The 20,161-nt window shown below is 44.1% G+C and overlaps 1 protein-coding gene across 4 annotated transcripts in view; it reads right to left on the bottom strand.

Annotated features, from left to right (window-relative positions):
- Nucleotides 1-20,161, bottom strand: part of FLNB (filamin B, beta) — a 182,052-nt gene that overhangs the window by 30,846 nt on the left and 131,045 nt on the right. For 3 of the 4 annotated variants that reach the window (XM_006862076.1, XM_006862077.1, XM_006862078.1), the window contains exons 20-29: nucleotides 17,616-17,878; nucleotides 16,300-16,897; nucleotides 15,365-15,538; nucleotides 14,440-14,602; nucleotides 13,183-13,343; nucleotides 8,849-9,016; nucleotides 6,446-6,569; nucleotides 4,938-5,094; nucleotides 4,107-4,296; nucleotides 1,948-2,195 (exon numbers count right to left, since the gene is read on the bottom strand). In XM_006862076.1, coding sequence (XP_006862138.1) covers nucleotides 1,948-2,195; nucleotides 4,107-4,296; nucleotides 4,938-5,094; nucleotides 6,446-6,569; nucleotides 8,849-9,016; nucleotides 13,183-13,343; nucleotides 14,440-14,602; nucleotides 15,365-15,538; nucleotides 16,300-16,897; nucleotides 17,616-17,878 — 2,246 coding nt within the window. Of the gene's footprint in view, nucleotides 1-1,947; nucleotides 2,196-4,106; nucleotides 4,297-4,937; nucleotides 5,095-6,445; nucleotides 6,570-7,376; nucleotides 7,470-8,848; nucleotides 9,017-13,182; nucleotides 13,344-14,439; nucleotides 14,603-15,364; nucleotides 15,539-16,299; nucleotides 16,898-17,615; nucleotides 17,879-20,161 lie in introns of all 4 variants that reach the window. The other variant, XM_006862075.1, reaches the window with a different exon arrangement.

Below are 20,161 nucleotides of genomic sequence, written 5' to 3'. Positions count from 1 at the left end.
GAAACCGACCATCAGACCTTTGTTCCTAGTTCATCTTAGCTGAAGCTCTGCTGAAAACCTGTTCAGCATCATAGCAACACATGAGCTCCACTGACACACACCTGGGTAGTGGCTGTGCATGTGGTTCACTGGCTAGAATGGTCTCCCCTCATGGAAGGTGAGAATCCCACCACTGAACTAACACTGCCTGTTTTTGTGACATGCCATCGAGTCGGTTTCAACTCTCAGTGACCTTGTATAGGGTTTCCAAGGAGCGGCTGGTGGCTTTGAGCCACCGACCTTGTGGTTCAAACCGACCTTGCGATCTAGTGCTTTATCCCAAAGCACCACACCAGAACTCCATTTATTTCACATGAGTTTGGTGGTCCCCACCTCAGGGCTCTAGACGATCTGCTAAAATCGCCCTCAGTATTTCAACTCTGATTTTCAATACTCAAATCTTCCCAGTGTAGTCTTGTAGTCCCAGTCTACCGGTGGCTGCTCTTCCAACCTGTCCAAATCTAACCAATCAAATAAAATCTACCATGGGCTAAACACAGATGCTTAAAATTGCAGTGGGGGGTCCTTCTCTGTAAACAAGAATAGCATAAACTTCCTAGCTGCATTTCTCCCCTGCAGGAGAAAAAAACACTTCCAAGTGAACAATGTCAAAAGTTGACATGTGTTTACATACTCATAGAGACATAAAAGAGCCTCCCAGATCTCTGGGAAAATGTTTGCAGACAAACAGATGTCTAGAAAGGGGGAAAAAAAAAAAGCTATAACAGACTACTGACTGAAAGCGAGTCCCTGGTCTTCTGATAAGTGGTGTCTTCTTGCCCTTCTCCATGGATGTACAGAGTGAAGTAATTAAAAGTGGTTTGTAGGCTGTCCATGGGACCAGGTTATTAGGGGCCTATGAATCTTGTGGTCAAGCATAGCTGCTGATTCAGCATCAAAGGACACTGGGTATGGGAGGTGGCTTGGTACCTGGTGGCTGTCCAGAGCTGACTCAAGTTCCGGGTCTGTTTATGAATTTCCATAAGTTACCTAAGGTACTACTCTCCTCACTTGTGAAGCAGACAACAATGTTAAAGAATGATTTAGAGGGAATCAAACTGACAACAGCAACTTCAAAGAGTAGACAGAACACTGAGGAGCAATGAGTTTATGTTAATGGTTTATGAGTTTATGCCTACTAGGGAAAGGAGGGTGAGCAAGGCTGCACAAACTGAAGACTGGAATCAGTGTCCCTGAAGCGTGCATGTAGAAACTGTTGAATTGGTGTAAGCTCTGATGTTCATATTTTCAATAACACCAAAAATGAAATAAATTACTTTTTAAAAGTGAAAATAATCAACAATGCTTGGTTTGAAGTCAAATGAGATAATGTCCCTAAGGTTTCTATCCCCTTTCCTGGGTGAAGATCCTTAACAATCAGGAGGACCTCAAAGTTCTTCAGAACTCAAAATTAAAGACCCCAGTCATTCTCTAGTCCACACATTTGCATAATGGTTTCCTTTACTCCAGATGTTCCTAGTTTCAAAGACAAGGTATTCCCTACTCATAAGCAAAATTTAGATCTTTCCAAGATGCAACTAACAGTTCTTTATCCTGAGATATGAAGCAAAACGGCATTCTCTCTCCTCCAGCCATGGAGAGGTGGGGATAACTATCAGAAGAGAGTGAGAAACTATAAATCATAAACATTTTCTATAAATGTCTACCTTTCTGAATAGGGCTTAGACCAGGATGCTACCTAAGTCCCTTAGCATGGTAGATGATTTGGTGGCCAATAAGATTCCCTAAAACCTCTTCAAGCCAAAGGGTCTCTGGGTTTCTAGAGATCTACCCTAGGACTCTACAAAGGCAGGACTGCTGTCAAAATAAAGGAGAAGCTGAAAGCCTAGTAAGTGTTCTGCGATTGTTTCTGATAGCAGTCTGCTCTGGAGGAGGGACCCCTCTTACCATGACAGTGAAAGGACTGTTGGGAATATCAACTCCACCAAAGCGCACATAGATGACGTAGGTGCCTGGTTTGGCGGCTGTGTAAAAGATGTCATAGGTGCCGTCCTCATTCTCAATGACATCGGCCTCGGCCTCAGTGCCATCTGGGGTTAGAACTGTGCAGGTCACTTTCCCTTTCCCGGCAGTCTTGGCATCAACCACAAAGCCCACTTCCTCACCGGTTTTTACAGTGGAGGCAATTCCAGGCCCTGGAGAGAAACAAGTTCAGGAGAAGAGAATGCAGACATCAGCTATGGACACTTGCTCTGGAGGCTGCAGGACACATCCACTCATTCACCCTTCAATTGCCAGCACACAAGAATGGGGCCCTTGAAGGTGTTGCATGATGGAGAATTCTGGCAATTACTTAGTAAATAAGGAGGAAGGAACCTGCAAACTCTGAGTGTCAACTAAACGTTAGACCTGAATTACTAGCATTCAAAAGTCTGAGGATGAAAGTCAACTTTGATCATCAAACATATCTTGGGCATTTCCTGAGTGTTAGGTATGTAGAAAAGCAAGCAAGAAACAGGCCTGCCCTCAGGAAAGTTGTATTCTAATGGTAGATGGACTGAGGCACCAAGAATGACAGCTAAGCCTTCTATGGAACCACTGAGGGGGGCCAAGTTGCAGAAGAGAGAACCCACAGTTCTTCAGAGAATTGTCCTCCTCTAAGAATTTATATTTCAAAGTTGCCACATTGACATAGGGCTTCCTGACAAAAGGGGTAATGGTTGATTTCTGGGAGACTTAAAACCCCTCCTTCAAACAATGAAGGTTTGTGGCAACATTTTACCTAAGATTTATACAAAATTAGGGAGTACAAAGGAGTCCGGGTGTGGCGATATAGGACAAGCACTGGACTGTTAACCACAAGGTCAGCAGTTCAAACCCACCAGCTGCTCCCTGGAAACCCTATACAGGGTCACTATGAATCGTAACTTAACAACAAGGGAGTACAGAACATGTAAACCATTGACTCAGACAGAGTACTTGGTGGAAAAGAAGAACAGAGCCAGTCTGTGGAAGGCTTTGAAGAACAGACCAAAGGCATGGCCTAAGGCTGAGCAGAGTGTTCAACAGAACACAGCCAGGAGGAATAGGGAAGGAGGACACCCAACATTACCCTTCAGGTTAGCATAGACATTCCAGTTTGTCACTGGTAAATAGATGTGGAGGTGTCCAGATCCACTAGCATTTCAACATTTCTCAACTTGGGCCCTACCTTGTTGTTGTTATGTGCCGTCGAGTCGGTTCCGACCCATAGCAACCCTGTACAGGGTTTCCGAGGGTGTAAATCCTTACGGGAGTAGAAAGCTTCATCTTTCTCCCGCGGAGCGGCTGGTAGTTTCGAACCGCTGACCTTAAGGTTCGCAGCCCGATTAGTAACAACAATGCTACCAGAGGGCGCTACCAGAGGGCCCTACCTAGGTGACTGAAAAAAAGGATGAGCTGAGCAACTTACAACCTTGCCCTGAAAGTCAAAAGATTTTCTCTGTTTAGAACTGGCTGAGATACGAGATCATTCGTTTTTTGTTTGTTTGTTTAACTTAAAGAAAATGTGTTTCATTTCACAGATGAGGATTCATGTTTTAAAATCTGCTTGGGCAGGTGTTCTTAGAAAATGAAAACATCAATAACAACAACCATGAATTCAAATAATTGCATCTTAGGAAAGAAAGTAACTGTGACATGTGTAGAGAAGTCCTGAATATTGAGGAAAAACATGTGTTTCTCTAATGCTGACGTGAAATGCTATTGAAACCATCTACTCATGGCAAAAATTTACTGCTTTTCATGGGACTCACTCTCACAGTGGAGATTCCAACAAATGTGCCCACTTTAAAAGTGGCATAATAATACCTACCATGTGCTATAATCATACCTACTGTGCTAAGCAGTTTTCATGCCTGAATTTATTTCATGGCACATTCTCTGATCTTTTAAAAAGCTTCATGAATCTAAATGTTTCCCCAAAAGATCTTCAATCTAAGTCAGACTGAAGCTCAAAGCTGTTGAAAAACTTGTCCTGATCACAGGAATACCAAGGGGCAGAAAAGGGTGAGCAATGTCTGACTCCAAAGTCCACACACCTGATCTTGACATTATTCTGAACTCACCAGTGGCCAGGCATTTGCTGGCATCGCCAGTCTGGGTGGCTCGGATGCGGTAAGGAGAAAATGGGATGTCGTCACCCCCATAAGTGACCCCAATTGAATAGCGTCCAGTCTTGTCGGGGATGTAGGTGACAGCGTATGTACCATCTTTATTGTCTTGAACAACAGCTCTTTTGGGTTTTCCCTCTTGGTCCTGTGGATCAACAGAGAAACCCTCTTTAGGAACCACCTAGGTGCTAATATAACTCTTATAAAAGGCTGAGTGACATTTACAGACAAGATCATCAGTTATACATTCAACATATTATACAGTTTGTTTCATTTCAATGATTGCAATCCCACTTCCTCCCTCTGATTCCCATTTCCATACCACCCACCTTCCTATCCCTTCTCAACTGTTGCCCTTTTCAATTTGAATGGCTGACCATTCCATGGTGAAATACTTAATCAGTGTTGTTCCCCCTATATACCTATCTACTGCTTGGCTGAAAACTGGGCCACAAGAGAGTGAGTTCTGTTCCAGACATGAAGGGGGGTCAAGAGTCATAGGCTCAGGTTCCTCCAGTCTCTTTCTGACCAGTATAAAAGACTTCTTTTATAAAAGAAAATAACCTGTTTTTTTTTTTCTTTTAAGCTAGTCTTACTTTGGGATTTACTATGAATTTAGTCCTAACTAATCAAATGAGCAATTCAAAACATTTTTTTAAAAAATCATAAAAATATATATACTGATTTTTTATTGGAAAAATCTAATAAACACTCCTAGCAGACAAGAAGGTGACTATTAAAACTCTTATCAGTGAAGTTAGACTTTAGAAAAGAACTCAAAGTTACCGTTATCTGAACAGCAAGAAGGCCTTCCCCAGCCTCTCTGGCATCAATTGCAAACTCCACAGGCAGACTGGCAGGCACACCATAGGAACTGAGGCCAGGCCCACTGGCGGTCACTTTGCTGGCATCATATGTGGGTAGAACCTTGACCTTAAAGGGACTTGACACACACATCCAGTCAGAATACACATCAACCTTACTATGGCCAACCCCTTTAACACATAAAAACTAGGATTGAAACAGGATTTCTACAGCAAACAAGACAGTGAGTTTAGTTTAAGTGCCTTATATTCAGCAGAAATTTACAACCATGTGGTAGTAAGCATTATACAACAGACCAGCTTTGCCCTGAGTATGTTCCATAGTGTACAACTTGGGGAAGAAGGGCTCTCAAATTAGTTTGGGAAACATGGGGGGTTAAACACATTTTATCTATTTTTGTTGTGCTAAGATAATAGTTATCAAAATACAAAGAGAATACTGGAAGTTGACTTTTGCTATGTTATCTTATCCTTTTTATTTTCTACTTTCAGTATGTTTTATAAGGTACATGATCTATTAGCAAAGTATTACATAAATGTGTATTTATAAGTGATGTATTTTTACATAGTTAAAGCTATATGTATGGAGCCCTGGTAGCGTCATGGGTTATGTGTTGGGATCAGTAGTCTAAATCCACCAGTGGCTACATGGAACAAAGATGAAGTTTTCTGCATAAAGATTTACAGCCTCGGAAACCCTATACAGGGCCACTATGATTTACAGTTGACTCAATGGCATACCACCACCACCAGAACAAAATGCATAAATCTGTGAGGGAGCTTTCAAAAAGTTTGTGGAAAATGGATTAAAATTGATTAAAAGTAATAAATTTTTCCCCATGAACATCTGAAGCCCATTTGTAGATAAAATGAGTACAATAGTGGTATGACTGAAACTTTTTTATCTTATGGATCGAAAATATATAGAAAATGTTCCAAGAGGGGAAGAGCTTAAGCAATATTCCTGTATTAATAGGAATGAGAAATAAGTTTTGTATCCAATTAATTATCTTCTAGGATTACTACTGTCAACAAATCACTTAAGAAGTGAAACATGTGGAAACAGGTATGGCGCTTCCTTAAAAAGTTAGAAAGAAAGTGACCATGTGAGCAGCAATCCTACTACAAAGTATATTTTCTAGAGAAAGAAGTACAAATCCTTGCCCTAATCAGAATGATACTGGCAGGGTCACCGAAAAGAAGCTTTTGGTAAATTAATATACTTTTTCTTTCTTCAAAAATTCCCAACTCCAATTAAAGATGTCTTAAAGGAACAAGAGCAGGAGACAGGGGTAGGGCCAAGAGATCAGGAACCGCATACACCAAGGTTCACCCACGGGACCAAACAGATTCTCAGTGATATTTGCACCCTGGATGGACGGCTAGAAAGATGGATGAGTGGATGGGTGTGCCATGAATGTAGTTAGGCGGTGGCCTTGAAGCTGGTTTGGATACCCTTCAGGAGCTTACCTGCGAGGGATCTCTTCATCAGCGTATTTGACTGAGACCATGTAAGGCCCCTCCTGGGATGGGGTATAGGTAACTGTGTGAGTGCCATCCCCGTTGTCTACCACATTCACTGGCTCCACCAGGCCTGAGAATAGAGATGAGAGGTCTGAGGACTGACCTGACCCCTACCTTCACTCCACCCTGGGGCAGAGCTGGAAATAAAAATCACATCTATCCCCAAGAGTTATTGGTTTCCACTCATGAGCAACATAAAGGCAAGCAGACCATGATCATAGTCCTAAGGAATCACAGCGAGACAGGATCCCAATTCATGGTTGCAGAAATGACTCCAAGACACAGTTTTATGTTGGCTAAAGTACACTCAGTGTGCCCTAGAGTATAATTAAGGAGACTGCCTGGGCTTGCTACTGGAAGGATGAAGCGAAGCAGCTCACTGCAGACACGTTATGTGTTTTTAAGCTGGTTAGACATGCTTGGCATTTGGCAATTTTACTTTATAGTTTAGAAGGGACCAAAGAATCCAGAACTCCAAATAGTAAAAGATTAACCAGTGGGCTGAGCAATCAAGATTTGTGGCCACTTCTGAGCAAAGATCATTATGGGCTGGCATGCTGGGTGCAGATACAGGGGAGGGTGCCAATCTCACAGGGCAGAGTGGGTGGGGTGGCACGGTGGACCCTAACATGACACCTGTGGTTGGTTAGAGATTACGTTAAAGTACAATCAAGCGTGTGCTGGGTTGGTAGAGGCTATATCCAGTTTTGACTATGAGAGTCAAGGATGGGTCAAGTGGCAGGTAGACTCATCAAAGCATGGCACACTCATTAAGCAAAGCAGAGGAAGCAGGTAACAAGCCAGTTTTAGAGGGGAGGCCAGAAAGAGGTGATTGTGTTACATAAATTAGAGCGTCAGCCAATAGGGAAATGCAAACCTGTCTCCATAAAGTCACCCTTCGGGTCACCTTTAAAGAACTCTGAAATGGCTTTCAAGGGGCTGCGCCATGACTGGGAATCCGTCTCATCAGCTAAAATTAAAAGACTGTTATTTGAGAGCCCTCCATAAGAGGCAGACATCTAGGTAAAGTGTCACTATCCCCCCTTACACACACACACACACACACACATACACACGTCTCAGAGCTCCATAAGAGAAGCAGAGATCTCGATAAGGCGTCACTATTCTCACTTACACACACATACGCACATCCAGATCTCAGAGCTCAGTGACTTCGTAGAATCAGATTCCAGCCCCATGACCTCATTTCCCACAAACTACTTCTGCCCTCAGCTTCAAAAGGCATAACCTCCTGGTGAACCCTATTAAGGAGAAGGTTCCCCTTCAAAGGAGGAAGCCCCTATTTGCCACTTCTACTGTGAAGAAAAGAACACATCACTGGGAAAAAATCCAAATGATTTAAGAAATTAGGGGAATAGCACATTTGAAATACTGGAAGAGGAAATGTGGTCACTTACCAAAAAAGGCAAGTTTCAACGCGCTTTCAGGGCTTTGTCCCCAAATGGACTGCTAACCTTACCAAACCCAAATTCTCAGATGACAACAGGGCAGACCAATCTGCCAAAGCCCATTCCCAAGAGACACTATCTCGAGGGAGCAGGGACAATGACAAAGCTGTCTGCTATGTGGGCCAAGTACCTGTCATTGCTAGAGAATGTGGGTATGTTCCGTTCCACAGGAGCACCAGGGCATCCCACAGAGTGCTATGACCTCTGAACCCACGCAAATCCAGACCCACTTCAGTCACCCCAATACATAATGAAACAGTTGCAGCAATATCGCATATTGGAAGCCAAACATTACTTGCTTTATCTAGCTACTTTAAAAAAAGAAAATCTGTTAAGAAAGTGCTGTAGGATAAGCACTGAACTGTGAACCACAAAGTCGGCAGTTCAAACCCATGAGGTGCTCCTTGGAAACCCTATAAAGGGTCACTATGAGTTGAAACCAACTCAACAGCACTTAACAACAAAAACTAATTGAAGCAACCCTGGTGGTTCAATGGTTAAGCACTTGACTGGTAACTGAAAGGTCAGCAGTTCAAACCCACCAGTGGCTCTGAAGGCAAAAAAAGACCTAGAGATTGGCTTCTGTAAATATTGCAACCTGGGAAACTCTATGTGGCCATTCTACTCTATCACATGGGGTCACTAAGAATGTGAATGACTCAATGGCACATGACAACAACATTATTAAATGGGAAAAAACACAGGAAACTGGAGAAATAACAGGCCTGCCTACTTTTATGCAGACATGGTTACTGTTTAGCTACAATACTGAACAACAAAGTAATTTAAGAAACTTAATTTTAAGTTAAAGATCAAAGTGCCTGCCCTGGATCATGCCTGCTCTTCCTTGAGCAGGTGAAATGGCAGCATATATACTCACCTCGTGGGCCCAAAACTCTCACTTCTAGCGGGGCCAGGCCAGCCTTGCTGCTGTCCACTGTGAAGGACTGCATAACATGGGCTCTCACGCCGGAGCCTACCCCAGGACCAGCAATCTTGACCTTGCTGGGGTCCACAACATCCTTCACTGGAACTCTGAAGGGACTGCCTGGAATAGAGGTCACAGGATTCTGAGCACAGTATACCTAATATGTGCCCAAAATTACATCGTTACTCCAGCCTGGGACCTGGAGATTCAGTGAGTTCCAAGAGACATTTCCTGACTTGCTTTGTGTACACAGATCCGTCTACTCATCTTTCTTTAACAATGATTGTAGAGCACCTCCTATGGTCATATACTATGTTACATGCTAGGCTCAGAGTGGTTAACCAGAAGGGAAAAGCTTGGAGACATTAGTATAGTATAGTATAGTATAGTATAGTATAGTATAGCATAGCATAGCATAGCATAGCATAGCATAGCATAGCATAGCATAGCATACAACGTATGCATACATTGGGGGTGCATGACATTGTTGAAGCACTACTGACGCAACTGACCAGGTTAACTCAGACCAGAGAAAGCTTCTCAGTAACAACTAAGCTGAGACATGACAGTGAGGAGGGCAAGAAATGGAAAAGAGTTTCAAACAGAGGGATCAGCAGGTGCAAATGCCTGGAGGTAAGGGGGAAGACAGACTGTGGAGGAATTAAAAGAAGTAGCTGGGTGGTGGAAAGATGGAGTAGGAGCAGAAAAAACTGGACAGAGGTGGGCAGACCTTGCAGCCCACATTCAACATCTTCTCCACTAATGGAATTCTCTTTTTCCAACCTGGCAGGCACTTTCTGACCACATGTGGCTGTCTCTGTTCCCGGGTCTTCAGGTGAAGTCCTGCTTTGCCACTCGCTAGGGCTGTCCTCACAGGAAACAATAAGGACCTCTGATTCTTTGAGGGTATCAGTTTTTAGGACCAAGGAAATGTGGAGAATGTAAAGAGATAGGTTTTCGAGAAAAGCACTAAAAAGAGACAACAGGGTTGAGCCAAAGTCACCTCTGAGAGATCCCCTAAGGAGGGGACTAACTAAGACGTCCCCAGGGTCAGCCAGAAACAAGAGTCCCAGTGTTCCAGTGTCATGTCTTGAGCTGCCAAGACCACCATCAAGGAGCTAACTGCCCCTCTTGCCACACAGCATTTACAGTTTTCTTGTGCCGCACATGAACTATAGCAAAATTAACGACCCCTCCAGAGTTAAAAAAGATTAAGAAGAAAGGCAAACATCAGTCAGTGAAAACTCTATGATCACAACAGTCCTATACGCAACCAATCCAGAGGGAACAGGGCAGGGCAGTGTTTTGTACCACTCTACATAAGGTCACCATGAGTTGGAGGTCAACTCAATGGCAGCTAACAACAACTGTCATGAAGTGGAGGAATCTCTGTCTCATACTCCCAAAAGCTGATGTACTCTGGAATTAAGGTACTAAATAACAAAGACCACACAAAGGAAGGCGACTCTGACTTCCTAACAGCAGCTGGGTTTCAGCGGGTCAGCAGCATCCAGCTCTTCAGGTACATGAAATAAATGGCTAAAATGGACAAAGACAAGCCACCTTCCCATGCTACCCCATCTTGCCCCTTTCTGGGGTTCAGTGAAACAAAAGGGAGCTTTATTCTACAGTGACAATTGAGGATTCCAATGCCAACAGACTACAATATATAGCAGTAGAATCTCCCTCTGATGGAGATTCTGACTTATATATTGGACTATCTCTGAAGCCAATATATAAGTCAGAATCCCCATCAGAGGGTGTCTGAATTTAGCACAAGCGCAGTCAAGAATCAACAAGCAAAGGCAAGATAAATGTAGCTCCAACATGGCAAATTAAGAGCATTGTCTGCCACTCCCCCATTCCATGCCCCGGCAGACATCATCAATCAATTACAGGCAGCCCTTCTTCCTGATGCTCTTTGAGTCTTAGAGTTCATCCAGTGGTCTAGCATCACCACCAACCGACTATAGTTGCACAACCAAAGAAAGTCAATATGACATTTCTGGCGAGACTGGCACTTTGTTAAGAGTAACCCAATTACAAGTTTATACCAGGCCAGGAGAAACTGAGCAAAACACAATCACCCAGAATCCCCATGAAAGCAAAGTAGAAACTATCAGGTTGGTGAAAGCTTCACAAGAACACCTCCTAAGTTACTTCAGCCATATGACACCTAACATCTATAGCTCATGGGAAAACCCTATTTTATCTCTTTCTGTTTCATGGAAACAGCCGTTTGCCTCAAGCTCATGGGTCAGCCAAAGGGACCCAAGTCTTAATCCTATCTAGAAGGGGAATTCCAAGCTGACAGCATCCAGCAGAATTGCCCAGTAAAGTCAAAACAGCTCTGTTGCCTCAACAACCAGCAGGCACTGGCCTACTTGTATCTACTACCACCGGCCACCGAGTTCTCTCTCCTCAGAACATCCTTTCAACTGCTCTGTGTTCTATACTCTCTCCTAGCCAAAGTGCTTCCAGGCTGCAGTACTCCAAAAGGTAATTTTCACTCTGAATTCCCTCACTTCCCTGTCAGCACAGTTATCACATGTTTGAATTGTAGACATGCCAGACAGTTAAGTTCTCCGAGGGACGCAACTTTGTCTGCTTGTCCACTGTCATATTTGCCGAGACTAATGATATTAGGAATCTTTAAAAATGTATCTTGAATGAGCTACAAGAATAAATTTGAGGACAAATAGGTAGCTTTAAAAGAATTATAACTTAACCATCAAGGGAGAAGAGTAGAGTGAGGAACTCTAGCCAGAGAAGCAGTGATGCCAGAGATGGAGGTAGAGACGATGACGTGGAGAGATGGAGCAGCTGGAGACTCTGGACTCAGGGAGGGAGAGGGGCTGTGTGCTGACAGCCAGGGGGGCAGGTTTGCAGGGTGTACCCTTTGGTTGTTTAATGATGCATGGAGGTGACTGTAATCATTTCAATGAAACAAAATACGATTGGATGAATGTAAAGCTAATGTTCTCCCATGTAAACTATCAATTCACAATAAAAACTTTAATAATAAAAAAATGATTACAGCTTAAATGGACATCTGAGTAGAACTCATTTGAATTGACTGTCAATGTCCTTTGATCAGTATGAGAGAAAACAAGAGAATGTAAGTGTATGTGTACATTTGTACTTTAAGGAGGTGAGAGTGGGCAGAAAGAGGAAAGTGTGTAGTCAGTGGGCACTCCAATTGCATGGGAGTCAATCCAGAAACCCGACATTAGGTCCCTGACTCTGTCTTCCCCTCTCAGCCTTGTTTCACTTTATGTCTTCTATGGCAGAACAACACAGACCCACCCAAATCTCTTCCTGCACCTGGGGTAAAAGTCTGTCCTCTTTCTTGCCACACCTGAGACAAGGTATAAGGTGACACAGAATAGCCCTACAGTCCTTGGACTTGTGCTCACAGCACACTATACACTCACCTACCCATCCAGGAGTATGCTGGCTAGGTGGCCATCACTGCATTCAATAAACAGAACTAGGACCTGGAGAGATTTTCTCCCTCTGAAAGGTAAAAGCTAGAGGGTCCTTCACTACTTAAGACACACATTTCCTCATTGTTTGAATCCTTTATAGCAGTAGTTCCCGCCTAGGGAGATTTGTTTTCCCCTTATGAGACACTTGGCAAATTCTGGAGACATTTTGAGTTGTCAATGTCAGGAGGGAGGGTGTTCCTGGATCTAGTGCATAGAAGCCAGAGATGTTGCTACAGTGCACAGAACAGCCTCCACGCCCTCTAACAGAGAATCTTAGTGCCAACAGCACTAAGGAGGACAAACTATTTTACAGTAGGTACATAATCCGTTGTTGCATAGAAAAATATTTTAAAGCAAGAATTTGAGTTCCTGTGTCTTTTATCAACTACCAGGATTGCCAAAGAAAAAAGAAAACAAGACCCCTGTATCCACTGAATAAGAACCGAGGACAAACTAAAGCAAAGGTTTCCAACACTATAAAGAACCAGTTTTCTCTGAAATTAAGAACAGAGTCCTTCGAAATATACACAACCATTTCTAGTCAAAACTCGAAGCCAATGCTTTTTGCTATGTCTTTAAAAAAAAAAAAAAAAAAAAAGGACTAGATTTATTTCTTTTCAAATGTTACTGGTTCTGGTGGGAGTTGGAATTTCTTGGAGATGCAGTCCTAAGGCAAAGTCTCCCTTTGCAGCTACTACAATGATCAGACTATTATCCCTCCTTAGAGATACGCAAAATCAAAGCAACTTCCATGCCAAAACAACTGCCCTTTGGTTTCCACTCTGAGGTACAGCTTACCAGGGACATGCGCTCCTCCATATGTGATATTTACGTCATAATCCCCTGGAGCAAAGGGGATATACTCAGCACTGCAGCTGCCATCTTTGTTGTCTCTGCAGTTTATCTTCGACTCTGATGGTCCCTCAACAGTAATCCCAAGCCCTCCAATTCCTGCTCCTCTGCAAAGAGTGGAAAAGAAAGTAAAGTTGTATATAATTCATGCTACTCTGCTTATTCATAAAATTCATCTAAAAGCCCTCTCTAAACCAGCCCAGTGAGCCAACCCAACTCAACTGCTATGACATCATCCCTCACAGTTCTCTCTGGATATTGTTGTTGGTGCTGTCAAGTTGATTTTAACTTGTAGTGACTTTTTATGACAGAACGGAAGGACTCCATAGGGTTTCGTAGGCTATTATTTTTATGGAAAGTACCTTAGTGGCACAGTGGTTAAGCGCTTGACTGCCAACCATGAGGTCAACAGTTTGAATTCACCTGTCACTCCATGGGACAAAGATATGGCTTCTGTAAAGATTCACCGCCTTGGCAACGTCCTATGGTAATTCTATCCTGTCTTACAAGGTTGCTATGAGTCAGTGTTGACTCAATGGTAACCGAATACTTACAGGACCAGATCACTAGGTCTCCTGTGGAGAATTGTGCAAGAGAGTTTTGACCACTCCTTTCCAGCAACTGTCCTTTATTTGTTCTTCTTATCTAACTGCATTGGCTAGGACTTCAAGTACAATGCATAAGTGTGTCTTAAGACTAATTTTAATAGGAACGGTTCTAATGTTTCACTTATGAGAAATAAACTTCTACATTATCAGGTTAAAAAGCTTCCATATAGTCCTACTTTGCTAAGCAGTTTTAAGACGATTATCAAATGCCTTTCTGGTACCTTTTTAGCTATGCTTGGTCATGCTCTGTAAGTCTATACAGCACAAGAGGCTTTAAACATCATGAAAAAAATTTGCCTCTACCAACAGTTTTGGTACCATAATGGTGGTAGTGGTGGTGGTGGTGGTGTGCCATGGAGTTGGTTCAGACTCATAGCAATCCTCTATAGTTTCCAAGGCTATAAATCTTTATGGGAGTAGAAAGCCTTATCTTTCTCTTGCAGAATGGCTGGCAGTTTTAAACTGCTGACTTTGAGGTTAGCAGCTCTACTTGTAACCACTATGCTACCAGAGCTCCTTTGGGACCATAATACAAATGTAGAAAACATCTTTAAAGCAAGAGAGTCAGCATAAAGACCCCAGGGCTTGGCCCTACCTGGTAACAACAGTAAAAACATTGGGTTTGTGGGTAAAGGCCTCTTTCAATCCAGGTCCTTGGGCTTGAACTCGAGATGGCTGGCAGCCTTCGGTTACAGCCACTTTGAAGGGACTGTTTGGGATGGGCACATCATCGTACGTCACCTCTACTACATGGAGACCTGATTAAAAGAAAAAACAAACACGCATTTGTCTACAAGTCATCTATTTGTGGGAAATGACACTTGACCCCAGTTTCTTTTCCCGCATTCAGGTCTCTGTGCTATGTTCTCACTGGAAAGAGAAGATTTAAAAATAGTGAATGATAGTATTCTTTAATTAAAAAACAACCAACCAAGAAACCACATGCTTTCTGTTCACTCGGGAGTCACAAGGCCCACTCCCTTCACAAAGGCCCCACCTAAAGCAAAACTCATTCATTCTGTATTCAAGTCAGTCCATATTCCTGACTTGGGAAAACTCCATCCAATCATTAACCAAAGGCAGCAGAAAATCCATGAACCATAAGAGCCATGCATCCACAAAACACTGAGGACCTTGATATCAGAATATCAACAGTGCGCATGTGTGTAAGAAATGGGGCTATACGGTATTTTGATTTTTTTTTATGTTTCTCAACTTTATCCAAATATCGTATAATTTCTAATATTCAGCAAAGAAATTAGGATGTGAGAAAATTATACAAAAGACTACATGCCATGACATCACTCCTAACTTGTTCAGTCTGAGGTTACCCTGGCCTAGCTGTTACACAACAGGATCAGCAAGCAGGTGGCTCTGCAGAGGAGGAAGTTTCCGTATAGCCCCTTCACCTCCCACGTACCTCTGCAGAGACAAGTCAGGGGCAGGAGGCCCAGGCACCAGGAGAAAACAGCCAAGCACAGGTCACAACAAGGATCATATCTAGGCAGACAGCAACTCACCTTTCTCGAAAGGTGTGTACTCCACCTGGTAGGTCCCGTCGGCATTGTCCATGATGAAGCACTCAGTGGAGGCCCCCGAGGGGTTGACAATGTGGGCCTTGATGTGGTCACCCCCCACCTGGGTTAGGGGCCGTGAGTCGATGGTGAAGTCAGTGGTGGCTTCACGAAACACATCTGCAGATCAATCACACAGACAAGAATGTTGTCAACACCACAGACCCAGGACCACACTCCAGGACCAAGGCTCTCAGTAATGCAGAGCACACTCTGCATCATCCCAGCAACAGCACACAGCTGACGTGTCTGGCTCTCAAAATCAGAGACATTAAAGTAACCCTCCTCAATCCCCAAGCCCCTTCCAGGGTGTTCTTGGTCATGTGACCACACACCCACTCTCACCCTTTTGGGGACAATGTGGGATCTAGGGCAGGTTAGAGAGGGCAAGTGGCATGTGGCAGGCGAACCAATACTGCGTTTTCAATTGTTTTTCAAATGGTGTTGTTGCTGTTAAGTGCTGTCGACTCAGTTATGACTCATAATGACCCTGGATAGGATTTCCGAGGAGCAGCTGGTGGGTGTGAACTGCTGACCTTGTGGTTTGCAGTCCAGTGCTCATCTTGCAGAACCACACCAGGAGTCCATTTTTCAATTAGGTGTCAACAATTCAGTACGCTGAGTTTCCACATACAAATCAAAATCTGTGGCTTCTCCAGAGAAACAGGAAAACCTGCTGACAAGGCAGGGCCCCATCCCCATGGAGAAAGAGAGAGCAGCGGTACAGCTTCTGGAGATACAACAAGCTCACCCCTTTCCTCTGATCTCCCCTCCAGCCCTGACACGGGGGCCCCATAAGAGAATTTAAACTCTGGGAGTTTCTGGTAACTCTTAAATCCCCCAGCCTATTTTTTAAATTTAAATTTTTTTAGGAAAGTCACCTTTTCCTTCTATCCCTGGTCCAAAGACTTTGACCCTGCTGGTGTCCACAGCGGGCTCCACTTTGACTCTGGCGGGGAAGTGTGGCACAGGTTCACCACCGTACTTCATGGTCAGTGTGTACATGCCTGCAGTAAGGGGCACATAGGTCACTGCATAGGTGCCGTCTTTGTTGTTCTGAATACTGACTTCTGCTTTTGCTCCAGAGTCTGAGACAGCTTCCAGGCCCAGGGTCCCAGGCCCTGCTTCTGAACAATCAACACTAAGAAGCCCAGCTTCACCCACTTTTCCAGGCTCGAGACCCGGTCCTGACACCACAACTTTAGAGGGGTCAAACGGCATTTCGATGTCGGCTTTGAACGGAGAACCAGGAATGTGGACCTCTTCAAAGAGAATGTTGACAAAGTACTCCCCGGGTTTGGTGGGAAGGTAAGAGACAGAGCAGGTCCCGTCGCCATTGTCGGAACATTCAATTTTGGCCTCACATGGACCTTCCACGGTGAGGCCCAAACCTCCAGTGCCGGCTCCTTTGGTGTCTATGGTGAACTCAGCAGGCTTTCCCACAAGACCACCTTCAAGGCCAGGCCCATGGGCCTTCACCTGTGTGAAAAGATAATAAAAAAATACTTGGTGTGACTATCACTATTCAGTCAATACTGATTTCAACACGCAAGCCTGCAATTCACTGCAAGTGAGTGGGCCTCCACACACCCACACACTGAAGCCAAGCTGCAGTGCGGCAAATGACTAAGGGACACGCTGGCTGTGAACTCACTCAACAATTTCTACATAACAAAAACTGTTTTTAAAGATGAGGTGCGGATGAGGCTTTCATTTACCATTCAATAAACACAGTGGTTTTATAGGATCATGTCAATCAAGACCACCAGAAATACTCCCAAAACCTTCAGTTGGGGATACTAGGAAGAAATAGTAATAATGAGAATTTTTTTAAAAAACTTCTTTAGGCTAAGCTTACTCTATGTGCTGGTCACGGGGCTGAGGCCTCCACATCTATCCTCTCACTATACCTGTACAGGCTTGCTTTGAGGTGAGCACCTTCATTCTACTAACAGATGAAGGACTTTCACTTAGGGATGAGAGAGTGAGAAGAGCAGGGATCTGACCCATTTGCCCAGGGGACCAAGTTCTTACTCTTCATACTGAATTAGAGAAGAAAGAACTGCCAGTCACTGAGATCTAACTCATCACAATAGGATTTTTAAAAGGCTATAGAAGGACAATGGTGTTAAACTTAACAAAATGGGACAAATTCTGCAACAACAAATTTTCAGTTATCCTCAATCTTGAGCCTGACCTTGCTGGGGTCTGGTGGCAGGGAGGCCTCCACCGTGTAGGGGCTTCCAGGCACCGGGTGTCCATCGTAGGTCACATCAACAGCATAGAGCCCCTCCTCCCGAGGGATGAACTTAGCAGTGCTGCTGTCCCGGCCCGTCGCGGGCGTCACCAGACATGGCACAACCTTTCGGGAGGGGCTCAGGATCGTCACGTCCAGCTTCCCCTGGCCTCCAGCCCCCTTGGTGTCAACGGCAAACTCCTGATCCTTCCCGACTTCCACTCCTGGGAAAGGAAAATGACCCTAAGTGAGGTGCTGACCCTGTGCATCAGCAAGAAGAAAAAAGCACAGCAGAGAAACAAAGTCTCCTGGGACATAGAGTGCTATCTCAGCCTCTCCAGCAGGTGCTGTCCTTCCCAGTGATGCGTCCAGAGGAGATGGACAGACACAGTGGCCGCAACAATGCATTCAAATATATCAATGCTTATGAGGAAGGCACAGTACTGACAACGTTCTGTTCTCTTACACACAAGGTCTCCATGGTAACTCAATACCAACTAACAACAGCAAGCAATAGATGCTGCAGAAGATAAGCAGTAAGAATGAGTAAGAAAAATTGGCATTTCAGTTTCATGAACACCAACATAATTAATGATGATAATACAGCTGTCATTTACTGAATGCTTTTTATATGCCAGACATGAGCTGTTAAGTTTCATCGAGTCAATTCTGACCCATAGCAACCCTGTATAGGGTTTCCAAGAAGCAGCTGGTGAGCATTGAATCACCAACCTTGCAGTTCAAATGGCTATGCAGTCTGGCACATTAACCCACAGCACCACACCAGAACTCCGCCAGACATGAGTAGGGTGCATTATATCCTTTCGTTTTCACCACACTCCTGTGGGGTATTAATTATTAACCAATGACTTAAACACATAGGAAAACTGAAGCTCAGACACATTAAGTAACCTGTCTAGGGCTATGTATCCAGCAAGTAGCGATGCTGGAACTCAACCTAAATTTACATAACTCTCAAATTTGTTTTGCTGACTAAAAATTACAACCTGCTGCTGTCCTCCTTTGGTGTTAACTTTGTATCAAAACACCTCATAAGCCAATGTTGGATTTACTTTTAATTCTTACCAACAAATTCAATCAGATAACTGCCCCAAAGAAGGCAAAAGTGAGAGAGCTGGCATATGTGGATGCATTGGTGGAGTTCTGAGAACAGACTCTCTGTACCATAACGCCTTTTGAAAGGTTTTTGCAAAGCCAGGCCACAGGAAACCCACGTGTTGTATTTAACAAAAACAAGGAAAAGATTTTGAACAAAAACAAAGGCACTGGGATCACAGGGTTCTACCACAACCCAGAGAAATACTGACTTTGGGACAATATGTTGTTGGTATTGTGTTAAGTGTCATCGAGTCGGTTCCAACTCACAGCGACCATGTATAGGGTTTTTGAAGCTATAAATCTTTGCGGGAACAGATGACCTCATCTTTCTGCCACGGAGTGGCTGATGGGCTCAAACTGACAACCTTGCAGCTCACAGTCCAGTGCTTAGGGTCTGCCAAAGTGAACACTCTTGAAAAGCTGCAAAGCAGCCCTGTTGGCAAAGTGGGCTGAGCATTGAACTAGAAACATCAAGGTGGACAGTACAAATCCACCAGCCACTCTGGAAGAACGAGGAAACTGTCTGCTCACGTAAATACTCACAGCCTGAGAACCCTAAGAGGGGGGTGGGGGGCAGTTCTACCCCATGCTATGAGGTGTCTGAGTCAGAATCAACGTGATGCCAGTGGACTTGCTGTGTTTTGGTTTAGAAACACAGCAATGAGGGCATGAAGCTCCACATCCCAAAGGGAGGTTTTTCCTGATGAATATCATCCTTTTCCCGCTCTGGAATTGAAACCCCTCAGCGCCTTAGAGAACCGAATGCTAAGGCAAAAGGGCTACATAGTGACCGACAGAACGCTCAGCACCAGTTACTCTCCAGGGACAAGGTCGGACATTGAATTCTTACTTCAGAGCCTCCTGACCAGAGACTCTGGATTGATATTTGGGTCACAGGTAATGAAGGTGTTTACAGTGACATTATCAAGACCCTGGGGAAATTCACAGGAGAGGTGCCCTGGGGGTGTCCACACAGCCCTGTGTGATCCTGAGAGCACATGACTGCCTTTCCTGGTACATCCTGTCAGTGACCAGTTAGTACCAACGGGGCAGCGGTCTATGTGGAATGACAGCCAACAGCTCACATGCTGAATTCAAGAGGCAGGCTGTAGAAACGGATGAGCTACTCAGATAGCATCAATGCAAAAACGAAGCTGCCAAACACGGTCTTGTTACTGATGACAGACTCTATTGAGTGGATTCTGACTCAGAGACTCCATGTGACAGAGCTCAATAAGGTTTTCTAGGCTATAATCTATAGAATCTACATGCCATTCTTACCCCACAGAGCCAGCCACTGGGTGGATTCAAACTGCCAACTCATAGTGATCTCATGTGTGTCAGAGTACAACTGTGTTCCACAGGGGTTTTATTAGTGAATTTTTTTT

This window comes from Chrysochloris asiatica, unplaced genomic scaffold, assembly GCF_000296735.1.
Source record: "Chrysochloris asiatica unplaced genomic scaffold, ChrAsi1.0 scaffold00046, whole genome shotgun sequence".
Taxonomy (NCBI): Eukaryota; Metazoa; Chordata; class Mammalia; order Afrosoricida; family Chrysochloridae; genus Chrysochloris; species Chrysochloris asiatica.
This window is presented reverse-complemented; position numbering and strand designations above follow the sequence as displayed.